Below are 13,702 nucleotides of genomic sequence, written 5' to 3'. Positions count from 1 at the left end.
AATATAGAAGTACAATCGTCAAATATGTCCCCTTTAGTTTTTTCTTTATGTCAAAGTATACTTTTTGAAAGTAGGGAATAAAAAGCCAATTATTAGGAATATATCCTTTTATTATATCTTATTCTTGCTATAAAACCAATTTCACATAAACTCAAAACAATAATATGAAAAACCAGAAAATCTTACATTTTAATTTTTAGTATCTAAACAGAGATCGAACACGTGTCTAAAGATTTAAGCAAAACGCGCAGATATACTTGTAATTATATTATATAATCCTGACACATTGCTGCAATCTTCATGTGCTCAAGTCAGCATTGGGTGCACCTTATTCACTTCTCCCCACGTTGATCTTCAGAATATTTAACGTTACAGTATGGACATTCATTATCATTTCCTTCGATCTCACTCTCGGATAGATTTCAGGGATAGGATTAGGATTAGCTTCATTTAGGATTATTCACATTTCAAAAAGCGACATTATTTATTTAGTTACCTGATATTTTTAAAAGTATTTTAGGTTGTTAATTTAATTAAAATAAATTTAGGTTTATTACAATAATAAAGAAATAAAAATTAGATTTATTTAAACAATATTCTAAAAATTGTATGCGAAAAAATGCAAATATAATATAATGAAAAGTCTAGTGTTACTAAAGGAGAAATTGCATTTTCTATGAATGTATCTATATAACACCATACGGAAATGTATTGTTAATCGTTAAAAGAAACCAAATCGAGCATCATTATTTATACTGGAACAAGAGGAAGTAAAAACGAAGATCATAGATTATTTCACATTAAAGAAGTTTTTGTTATTCTAGTCACGGTATTATTGTTGTTATAAGAGTATGTTAATAAGACTAATTTTATTAAATAGCATGAAAAAACTAGCTATTCAGGTTAAATTAATGCCTAAAGATACGTTCGACCTCTATTAATTTAACGTAGAAAAAAAAGCACGTTGACTTAATAAAGTGAGGAAATGATAACAACGACGGAATTATATCTGTGATACATTATAAGAAAATAATATATCTATTGTTCAAAAATTAAATTTTTAATTTCATATATAAAAATATGTCGCTATATATATATATATATATATATATATATATATATATAAAGTCAGGAAGTATAAGGAATTTTATTCAAAAATAATGTCAAGTCTTTCATATACTTGTTAAAGATTCTATTAAGATTTTCTCCTTTATTAAGTCATAATATAATTCTAAACACAATAAAGATATCGAAGTATTATAATGACGCTTAATTCATTTCTTATTCGATGTACTTTCGTTAAAATGAATTTAAAGATACATAAAGAACAATAATATTATATAATTACAATTAATTTATTATCACAGTAATATTATTAAAAATAAATACAAAAGAATATTATTTATTAAAGGGTAACATTGGTTAAAAATTCACAAAGAACATGAAAATTATTTATTAATTTAATAATTCGTAATTTTTCCTGATTTAAAAATTCATTAAAATGTTAATTTATATATAATTTCGTTCTTAAAATTAATACGTTTTTTGTAAAAAAAAAAAAAGAAAAATACAGTAGGGCGTCGATAAGTGGAACGTCGGTAAGTGGAATGGCCGGAAAGTGGAACGATTTTCAGTCGGACTGTGTCGTGCTGAATCGAATGTTTTTGATACTAAATTTACTTCTAAAGTATAATTTTCATGTTTTTTATATTCTTTAATATATTTATTTTGTTTGTACAAAATGCAGAAATAATTTTTAACGATACGATAGCCTCGATGATTATTATAAAAATTTTCGTTAGGCTTAAAATCGACGAAAATTCAACACGAAGCGACACGCAACGGAGAAAAATTCAACAGGAAGCGATACGCAACGGAGAAAAATTTGAACATCGGACAGGTTAATGTATTTTTTCGTACAAAGTCGGAAACTGGAACAAATCATTAACTGGAAGGACCCCAGTCCCCAATTGGTTCCACTTATCGACGCTCTACTGTATAACTCAGTTAAGACAATTATACGTATTTATATGACTATATACACGATATTTACATTCGTAAATGTTTGTTATAATTTTGTGGTAACGGCTTGATCTTTTTCGGAAGTGAGGGCCATACTTTCTTCGTGTAAATCATTTTCTGGTATGAATGCCCCAATTGATTTCGTGCTGTCTATTTTACGCGTTAAAGATTTATTAAAATTGCCAATAATTGTTAGAAATACAGGTATGACGAACATAGCGTGAAATGCAGTTTGTAAACCTATAACGAGAACGATTTTGAAAAACGAAACTGAACTATAAAATGGTTCAAAGGGCAACACTGAAACTCCGAGTATAGTCGAGAACGAACCTTGAAAAATTGGCAAACCAATTTCGTAGAGTGCTTTCTTCAATCTTTCATCGGGATTAAGTTTATTCGATGTAACGAATGAGTATGATATGTGAGTTGGGTAATTTATAGAGAAACCAACGCACACTACTAACGAAGCTAACATTACTATATCTAGTTTTACATGGAACAAGGAGACAAATCCAACTGTTTCGCATATAATACACAGGATTATCATCGAGGTACAAAGAGCACACGTTACATTAGGGACAAAAATAAAAAATACTAGACAAATCAAAACTGCGCTAACTATTGCTAGCTGATATAAAATACTAGTTATAAGTAATGCTTGTTCTATCATATGAAACATGATGCTATGAATATGTATCTTTAGAGGTGAATTATCAACAATATTATAAAGATCTCTGAGTACATTAATTTCTACATTCTGATCGTTGATATTAGTTAAAAGTAAAAGAAACCTAGAGGCCATGATTTCTGTATGGTTTTCATTAAAAATAATATCAGATTTAAACTCTTGAGCTTGAGGGAGACGTAGGAATATGTTACGCAAAACAAATACAAAATCTTCTTTATCGGATGTATTAAATCCTCTTAATAAAATTGTCCGTGTGGGGTGATTAAGAAAAAAATTATAATATTTTAACCAAGACAGTCTTACGGAAGAATCGGCAATATTCGGATGTGCTTCAAATTTTTGTAGAGTTTCTTCGATTTTCTTTTGAACTTCCATATCTGAATAATCAAGTGGTTCGTCAATTATAACGTGAACAGGATAAGCATATTTATTAAAATATTTATGCATAACGCTGTTAAAAGTAACTAAAGAAGAATTATAGCGAAAAACATCAGCATAATCGTTACCACTTTTCGAATACATCATTAATCCCATTATGCCAATTCCCAAATTAGTAATGAAAATAATGATAACAATTACTTTAACTGAAGTAAAAGTTAGCAAATGACCAATAACATCTCGAAACTTTGCCATTATATATTCTTCTTTGTATATATCTGCTTTTTTGTCTGAATTCTCTTCATTATCTGAAATAGAAAAGGGAAGGGAAAGAGCAAAAGTTTCAATGCTGACACCATAAGCATTTGTTAAATATACATTTTGTGATATAACTTAAAAGCTAAGAAAATCAATTATTAATTTTAAAATTAAATATTCTTATAAAATCAAAGTAATGATTTCTTGCTGTATTGTAGTGTAATTCATAATTAATTTATTAAAGTGAAATATATATTAATGTAGCAGCCTAATAAAAAATAAAGTTTTTAATTACTTTATTTATTATTTCTGCACGTATCTCAATTATGAGTCATTTTTTAATGTTTCAAATACAGCATACATATGAAAATTTACAGTACTGTTCCTTACAAACAAACAATGAAAATGGTAACTTTAATTTTCATTTTTTCAGTAAGAAACACCATATTATATTTTTAAATTGGCTTAAATAAGGTCTTTTCAATTTCCATTTTGTTACATTTTAAATTAGCAAACTTCTATAGTACGCTTAAGTCTTTCATCTGTAGCTTTTGAATAGAATCAAAGTTTCTTTAACTGAAATTGTTTTCGATAATTAGAAAACAAAGATATTTTAAACAATTTTTAAAAAATACGTCTACTACTTCAATTGAAAAATATTTTAATTAATCTGTTAATTCTATAATATTACGAAGTATTTATCTAAAAACAGGCAAAATCAAAATTTTCAATGAAAAACTGGAAAACTTTATATTATATAAATTTTTAAATAAAAATAAATAAAACACAAACTTAAAATTCTTTTCATCTGACCATATAATACGTGATTACATTATACAGGGTATTTTACTTTTATCCAGGCGCAAAAATATCTTTCCAGCATTGCACGAATGTATGTATGTGATGCATTACTCTACTGGGATGCTTTAACAGTAAAATAAATAAATTCCTTCAAAAAAAAGGACATATGTAACTAACAGTAGCTCAAAAACAGCAACACAAAAATTTTCCTATCTCTCCCAAGTGGAAGGATAACGAAAGGAAATTATTTTAGGATTTAGCATTATGTACAAAGAATCTCTGACTGCAAAGGATAAAAATCAACATTACATAAATTAATACGAAAACACGTTTATTTTGCTATTGTACACGCTCAAAAAGACCTCTTCAACGGAAATACAAAGATGTAGATGACATTGCTCCAATGGCAGTCATCTAGCCATTTATGTACCGTTGTGTTCTGAATATTAAGATACGATCATCCAGTCAAGGACCAAGTAATTGCTCGCCCCAGATACTTCATTAGACGTTTACTGTAAAAACTATTTGTATTTTGCGTGTATCTTGGATTCTAATGGCACATAATATGGCAGTTACAAACTTTAAAAAGAAATACTTTGTCAATCCACACAATGTGTCCAAAAAGTTGTGGTTTGACAAGACGTGAATTTGCATCACGTTCCACCAATCGAATTACATACACCAACTTCAGATAGCAGTAAAATAGATATAAAATTCGTGTCTGTTGTATTCTACTTGATCTTGCTTCAAGTATGCCTGTGTGTGGAAGAGTGCCAATATTTCAATGTCGTTAAGACGAGAGCGACCTGGACCATGACTCTTGACTGTGGTACTGGTTTGTATCAAGCGATTATTACGTTCATAATCGTTGTATTTGTAGTCTTTGATGCATCTAGAAAGAGGTTGTACAATGTAAGCGCTGCTTCACATGAATTTCTTCTCGTTTCGCATAAATAATAAGCACCTTAACCTAATTTTCTTGAGTATGATGCATTGCTATGTTACTACCAATTAGCATACTGCATGGTGTTGGTTCTTTAATACGGGCGTCTAAAATATATGCTGTTACATATAGCGTGATTTACATATATCCCCCTTTAACGATTTTATATATTTTATTTATTAATTTATTTTATTATAAACATCTCACTGAAACTAGTGTACCACATGCCCTCTCATGCAAAGCTGGAAAGGTCTCTCTTTTGTGTCTGGATAAATATTAAAGCTTATCGTGGATGGACAAGCTTAATATTATTATAAAGTACTTAAAATGAAAATTTATTTTAATGAATTTTCATTGATATAAGTATGGATTATCATTTTTTCATTATTATCTCATTTTCTGAAAAAAAGAAATATGAAACAGATAATATAAAGAAAAAACTGTCTGAATAAAAATTGAATATCGACATTAAAGCAAAATGCAAGGTCTTCATCTTTAAATTGATTTTTCGGCACTTATTCACTCTCCAAAGTTTTACTATTTTTTCATGCTGTAAAACGCAACTTAAAATGATTATTTCCATAAAATAAAAATATTGCTAGAAATGAAAGGAAACATCAGCAAAATATTTGTCACTTGAAAATATTAAAAATGCATTGTTGAACTTTTAAATTGAATAATGAGTATATTAAGGGGCCGTCCATAAATTACGTAAGGGCGATTTCGGTCATTCTAGACCCCCACCCACCCCTGTGTAAGAAACCGTAATATTTTCTTTGATCCCCTCTCCCTTTCCCTATCTTACGTAATATTTAGGCATGATTTTATAGAAAGATTTTAACAAAAAAAATTTTTTTATGAAACTCTAAAAACCTTAGGTTCAAAATATATAATTATTAATTAGTTAATTAATATGTACTATTATTTATAAAAGACTTTATGTGAACAAATTTAAAAATATAAAAATTTAATGAATTCGAATGAACAATTTATTTTAAGAACTTTATTTTTTAATTATTAACAATCTTTTTATTATTATCATTAATCAACGTCATAATATTCATTTTTATATTAATTTTAATTTTCACAAAAGGACGCAAAATACTTTGACAGATCGACTAGCATGTGTAAACAGAAACGTCTTACAAAATAAAACAAGAAAGAATAGAGAGAAACTACGTTCCGTTACCATATTGATTACATCTTGGCTAAGGCTAAGAAAATAAACTACATGCTGTTAAAATGTGCTAGGTGCACCTGGGGACTAAATTATAAAGCTTGTAAAACTCTATATAATGGGGCAATACAACCAATGCTATTTTACGCGGACTCTAGCTGGATCATGTAACTAGTAAAAATTCAGTATCAAGTAAATTACCCTCTTTTCAAAGACAGTTTGCCATCAGAATTTCAAAATGCTGTAGAACTGTTTCTACTAATGCCTCTCTGATACTAGCAGAGCTCATTCCTTTGCCACTATGTATTGTAGAAAACGTTCTAAACTACTACATCAGAACTACAAACATCAAGGTTCAACAACAGTCTCTAATCCTATCTACGGCTGTTCAAATGCTACCATATTGCAATTACCTTATCTCTGATCACCATCCTGTAAACAAGGTTATTCTCAGGGTATGTTTGGTGTCATCTGCTTCCTCCATGGATAACCATGCATACATTAATATCTACACAGATGGGTCCAAAAGCCCCCTTCATGTCGGCTCAAGTATCTGTATCTTCCTCCAAACTGACATATTTTGCCCAAAATATGTTAGAAGGTATAGATACCCCCACATATCAAGCTGGAGAAGATGCTGTCTACCAAGCTGTTCAGTGGGACACTTCACTATCAAACAAAACTCTGTCTATCAACATTTACAGAGATTCTCAGTCTGTCCTAAAAGCTCTATTAAATCGCAATAGCGATAAAATTACATATATCCAGCACCATATTAAAAATCTTGTAAATAAGATAACTTTTATATTTGTTCCTGGCCATACTGGCATACTAGGAAGTGAAAAAGCCGACTTTGAGGCTAAGTCTGCTGAAAACGACACTGACATGGACTACACTCACATTTCTCTCTCACGTAGCAGCCTTAAAAGTTATATTCATGACAACGCTATGTAAATGTGGAATCAACAATGGTTGAGAGTAAAACTGGTAGAATAACAAAACTTTATTTTCCTAGTGTTGAATGCAGGTTCTCATGGCCATTTAAAGATTTAACGTTTGCTACTGCTCAACTTCTTACTGAGCATGGTAATTTTAGAAGCTAGCTGGCGATGTATAACTGGGCAGAAACTGCCTCTTGCTATTGCTCTATAGAAAACCTAGACACCGTCTACCATATGATCTATTAAGCATGTTCACTCGACATGCTTGTTTAGAAGCCATTGTTTGATGCTTTTTACAATTATGTTCAAAATATATGGAAGAAAAGACTATAATTTCTAATTTCTAGTTTTACATTTTAGTTTTCACTAAAAGCCGAATGCTAATTTTATGTTTACTTTGCATCATGTATTTTGGTTTGCATATTCTTAGTGTTATACACCCATAAGAGTGGTTCACTTATTCTAATAAAGAAAAAGAGAAAGAGAAACCACCACACGGCCTTTCTCCCATGATAAAAAATGTGCAGAGCGTGAGTCTGCTAGTATTATTATTCTATCACGTCACATGAGATGACATTATTACAACGAGCATTCTTAATAGAAACCGCCAAATTAAAGCCAAATTCAAAACTCCACCACTCAACGAGATTAAAAAACAAAAATATTATATTAATATTATAAGACGAGATCTATTACCCCCTAACCCTGAGTAAGAAATCGTAAGAAATCCTTGACCCCCACCCACCCCAAAATACCTTACGTAATTTATGGACAGCTCCCAAGTAATATTCAAATAGATGAAATATGTGAATTTACTTAACGTATTCTTTACTCATTTTAAATTTCGAGTAAGATTCTATGTCAAGCGAATTACCGAATTATAGTCGGATAATCCGATAATTTCATTGGCTTTAATTGATTGAATATTTATACGTGTAACATTTTTAGTGTTTGTTTCCTGAAACGAAATTGAAGTTTAATCCTTCGGGCACCTCTGGCACCAGGTTGGAAATTCATTATCTAAACCACGAATCTAAATTGAATATCTTCGTCTTTAATAAATAGAATAATTAGAAGTAAATAATTAAGATTCAAAAGAGAAACATAAGAGTTAATGATAATATAAATATAATTGATCAAAATATTGAAAATTAACTTACATTTAAGAGGACGAAAAGTTAAAGGATGAAGATAATTTTTTTCTCTGTATGCACTCAATGCAAGACATGCTCCAAAGAAAGTAATCTGATAAGCATATGTAAAAAAGAACCAAGTAGCTCCATACATACAAAATGTTTGAAATGCAGGAAAAGGTGCTGACATTCCAATACAAAACGAAACAAAATTTGTTATTGATGTTATAGTAATAGAAACTCCCGCTTCAGAATATGTCTGTCCCATTCTTTTCTCTATACTGTCTTTAGGGTTTGTTACTCTCCAAGCTGCTATCAATACGAAAGCATCGTCTATCTCTGTACCTGAAAGAATAAATATTTGTAGTTAATAAATTAGACAAAATAACTAACAGAAAATAAATATTACCTAATATAATGTAGCAAAGAGCGATGTTGAAATCCACGTATTCAATTCCAACATATGACATAAATCCAGCTCCACTAGCAAGAGCTAATCCTGCGGAAAGGCAAGCAGCGGGACCAAGCCAAGGTTTACTCTTTACCCAGTCATTAGTCAGACAAGTCACGAAAGAAAATATCGAAACAATAGTAATTACTATAGGTATTCGAAGAAGCAATCTGTCAGTGCATCTCTTCATTTCTTCTTCGATACTTTCATCGTTAATATACGATACAGATATAGTTTCAAAGTCTACTGATTCTATAACTTTATTAAATATACTTTCCCATTCTGAAATAGCTTCTCTCTTCGCGGGATTTGATTTATCCAAAACATATATTAGTCTTACAGCTTTAACACTTGTCAGATATTGATTTTCGTCGAGTGAAACACCTCCCAAAGAAAGTATGTATTCGTCATACGTCATTCTTATGTCATCAATATCGTATGGATATCTTATTTTATAAGTACCAGCCTTAATGTCGTTTGCATTAGATAAAACTTTCATTGCATTGCTTTTAACGCATTTGCCAAATTTCTTTCCACAGAGAGTGCTATAGTCTTCTTTCTTCCCGTCTACATAAACAGTAATATTTCGGATTATTTCATCAAGTAGATATATTTCATTAATAATCTTATCGTGTAGTATGTGTCCTCCATCTTTTGCTATGACTTGAACCATTGTGAAATGACTTTTCTGCGCTAAACGATGATGATCATAATGATAAGACAAGTTCTGTGGAAAGAGAGTTTCGACAAGTTTTTTATTATTGTCGGCTCTTCCGTTTAGAGCTGTAAACAAATATTCTACATCTCTGTTTGATTTCATTCTAAACAGGCCCGTTGATAGTAAAGCTGTAATGATAATCGGTGAAAATACAAAATACAGAGGATGCCTAGCGATAATTCTTCCTAGTACCAACAAATACCGAGATAATCCATATTGTATACAAATGAGTTTCATTTCAACCTGATGTAATCTGAAATACATAAAAATCTTTATGAGTAAATTTCATTTTTCGTTATTCTACTTCATACCGTAATTCATTTTGTATATATCCACTTGTAAAATTTAGACGTATAAATAACCAGGAAATGAAATTCATAATGATATTAAAAACACTCCATAGTAAGAATATTTATTCTGTTTTATCAAGTGAGATATAAATAATGTAGTAAAGACTTCCAGGATATTTTCATAGGATGATAAAAGAATTTTAATTACAAGTTACATTTCCCACTTGTTTATATATACCATAAGGATATACAAACAATAGATATTAATCGTCATACACTGTATTTAAAATCTGTATGACAAAGAATATTCCTCTATCTAATGTAAAAATAACCCAATTATTCAATTGTTTATATATTAATATCACGATTAAACGATGAAAAGCAACTTTTTACATTTTAATTTTTGAAATTTAAAGAATTTTATTGATATAAAAGTAAAATAATACAATAATACTTTTCAGTTTGGTTTTATTGCTCATTATTTTTGCCAGTTATGAGGAAAATCTAAATTTTAACGAGGTCAACCAGAATAGGTAATGGATAAAACGTGTAATTCTAAGGAATTGACCATGAAAAATTATTAAAGAGAAAGTGCCCATAGAGCTGTTCAATAAGCCATTATTACAGAGTTAGATTACGCATAACTAATGAAATTAATCTATTGAGATTATTATAATTTTATTATAAAAAGTAACTTATTCATTGGAATAATTTTCAATAATTTCTTAATTCATTAAAAAAATGTATAATAAGAGATAAATTTTCTAAACGCCCAATTGAATTCGATTACATTGAACTAATAGAATAACTGAACAAAAATATTTTATTCTTATCAAATAAAATCTCTTTCTAAAAGGGAAAATTTTTATATTTAATCAATTATATTGATATCATCTGACATATTTTCTCTTCATATTGTAAAAAGAGTATGGACATTGATTTTAGGGAATTTCTATACTTCATTTTATATGCCAAAAGCATTAAAAACAATCTGAGTCATCAAAAAGTTCTAATATTTTTGTTTAAATTTGATTCATGAACCGTTAAAATACCGAAAAATAAATGTAACTTAAGATCATTTATTCTCATTTATATCCTGTTTTATATTTTATATTGTATTTAGAATGGCATGAAGCCATTACTTTATAATTTCCTATCGGAGATGTGACTTTTTTTGATTTTTTTATGTTTAATTATGAGTACTGTATAACATAAATAAAACATAATATACAATTTAACTGAGTAATGAATCAAGAAAAAAAATTTCCCGTTCATTAAAGTTGCGAAAAAAAAGATCGATATAGATATACATTTTATCAAGTCAATTAGTGTTTTTAACTTCATAAAAAGTTGAATAAAGTTACAGTTTAACTCTCTCGCTTTGATCATTAATAAAAATATTCGGCATACTGTAAATTTATTTTAGGAAAATCGTAAAGTTTCCCTATTACAATTATAGTTATCTAGGCTATAATACCACACCTGTCTAATGCAAAAACTATGCTTATTTCCTGGATAAATGAATTTAGAATGTAATTTTTATTCCCTTCAAAATATGATGGTCAAGTTTCGAATATATAGGCTATATAAAAGCTTTATACTCATTGCACAGCCAGGAAAAGCATTCTACTCCATAAAACATGTTTGCGGTATTTTCATTGACATTGATCTTATTCTGTTGCATGCAATGTGTGTGGATGTAACATGTAATCAGTTGTATTTTCAGCTTTTAAGTGTAGCTTTTATTATCAATTATTTTAGTTTTAGTTATAGTTTTTTAATGTTATGAAGATGCCACGAAAGATCAGACTCTAGAAGGAAGTAGTTGTAAAATTTATACTATATACCAAAAATATTTAGCGGGCCTAAATTTAGGGAAGAATAAACTTTCCTATATATAATAGGTCAGACTCTTTGTCCTCTTACTCGTTTCTACAACTTTCAGGATAAAAAAAAATAATAAAAAGTGAAATTATTTGCAGTTTTATCCTTAAAAACTTATTAAAATCGAAAGTATACGTTGTGGAATTCACTTTCATATGTTAAACAAGTTTATGCAAATGAAAATAACACAAAAATAGAAAGAAATTAATTAAAATTCCACACAAGAAGGTTTATCACATACTACAAAATAATTACTTGTGAACTAATGAAATTGATAAAATTATCAGTTATAAAAAATAATACTTTCTTCTTTCATTCATTTACGCTTTTTCCTTTTATGTTTACAAAATATTATCTATCCTTATCAGAGTTATATATACATAACTATAGCAATAAAATTTTGCGCCAATACGAAACAGAAAAAGTTCTTTCATTTTATACTGCTGACAATTGAAAAGCCTCCTTAAATATATGTAAGTTTACTTTATTTTTCAATACTCTATATAATTATTATTGATTTAATAAATAAAATATTGAGATCTATCAATTGGCGCTTATAAACTATATCGAGTATACCTTACCATAATGACTATTATCTTTATTATTATTATATTTGTAAAAAAATAATGTAAAGAATATTAATTAGTATTTCAGAATAATTTATTTTATAGAAAATTATAATAAAACTTTACTTACATTAATATTAAGCATACAGTTTGAAATTATGTAAAGAAAACTTCGATAAACGAGGATGGAGACACAAAAGGATTTAAATGAATTCGAATATAAAATATTACATTGTTAAAAAGTTATTAAAGACTTTTATTACAATATAAAGTAATTTCATGATTGTTCAAGCGTACTTTATCCACTAAAATTGTTTCATAAATTATTTTTATTCTTAATGGTTGTCATTTTGTTTGCATGACACAAGCAATTAATAGTTTTCTTTTTATTCTATTTACTTTACAATAAAACTAAATATGTTATCTAACTTGTTACTAATTTGTTAGTGGGAAAAAACTATTGAAAGTACGATTAAAAGATATAAACAGTTACAATAAATATAGCTTTATAAAGAAATCTATCCTTTGTGTTATCTAGTCTTTACATCTAAATCCTGTATATGAAAAAGTGGACAAACTTGTCAATAAAACATTAATCGATTAATTTTTACGTTGTTTACCTTTTTTTTATATTATAATAACCTACAATTAAAATCAAATAGAGAAACTAAAACGCAAAATAGATAGCTCACGCGACGTATTTTGGTCCAAAATTTAAATTTGGCAATATAAAAGACATATTTTTAAGTTTTCTATATAATTTTAAAGATGAAAACCAAATACGAATTATCTTAAAATTAAACAAAAATAAATTAATTGAGAGGAAATAACGGATAATGCGGAAGTTTTTGTAGGGAATTAACAAATTTTACCTTCGTAGTTAAAAGGAAAAAATTACCTTGTTTGACTTATAGGAAGGAAGATGTATCGGAAGCGTTGATCACAAAAAGAAAATTATAGAGTTTGTCAAGTGGAGAGCTGTGATACTTAGCAGGATATATTGTATACTAAACAAAAGTAGACTGGGTCATCGGATATAACGCTAAGTAAAAATCGCTAAATGACTGAACGAAACTTGTTTTTCGAGTAAGTATTTCAGAAGGAAAGAGGGGATCACCGTTTCTCATCAGTCAAGGTCATTTGACATTAAAAGTCGATCCACTAAGGAAAAAAAGGGGGGACATTTCCACGTCAAATTTCGATTTCTTAATTACATACTTTTTCATTAATATTAATTATACGAACAGCTAAAAAATTTGGATAACTTGAGCATTTTTAAATTAAATTATCAACTATTGTAATTTAAACAAGTACTGACATAATCTCAGACAATTTTATGTTTGTAGTAACCTATCTTTCATTACGGCAAATTAAATACATCCGAAAGTGTATTCTTTTATACTTCACTGTAAATATTCCTTTATTTATTGTGTAATTTATTCAATTAAATTT

At 28.6% G+C, this 13,702-nt stretch overlaps 1 protein-coding gene across 1 annotated transcript; it reads right to left on the bottom strand.

Annotated features, from left to right (window-relative positions):
• Positions 1–2,020: 2,020 nt before the first annotated feature.
• On the bottom strand, positions 2,021–13,300 carry LOC136985536 (patched domain-containing protein 3-like). Its single transcript, XM_067282831.1, has 4 exons — positions 13,149–13,300; positions 8,751–9,763; positions 8,369–8,686; positions 2,021–3,396 (listed from the first exon to the last, which is right to left on the bottom strand). Exons 2-4 carry the CDS (start codon positions 9,745–9,747, stop codon positions 2,069–2,071), a joined length of 2,643 nt encoding a protein of 880 aa, XP_067138932.1. The 5' UTR covers positions 9,748–9,763; positions 13,149–13,300; the 3' UTR covers positions 2,021–2,068.
• Between the last annotated feature and the right edge of the window lie 402 nt (positions 13,301–13,702).

The sequence above is a fragment of the Centruroides vittatus genome, unplaced genomic scaffold, assembly GCF_030686945.1.
Source record: "Centruroides vittatus isolate TY-2023 unplaced genomic scaffold, ASM3068694v2 contig_971, whole genome shotgun sequence".
Classification (NCBI taxonomy): domain Eukaryota; kingdom Metazoa; phylum Arthropoda; class Arachnida; order Scorpiones; family Buthidae; genus Centruroides; species Centruroides vittatus.
Note: the sequence above shows the minus strand (reverse complement) of the source record. Positions and strands in the feature narration are given on the sequence as shown.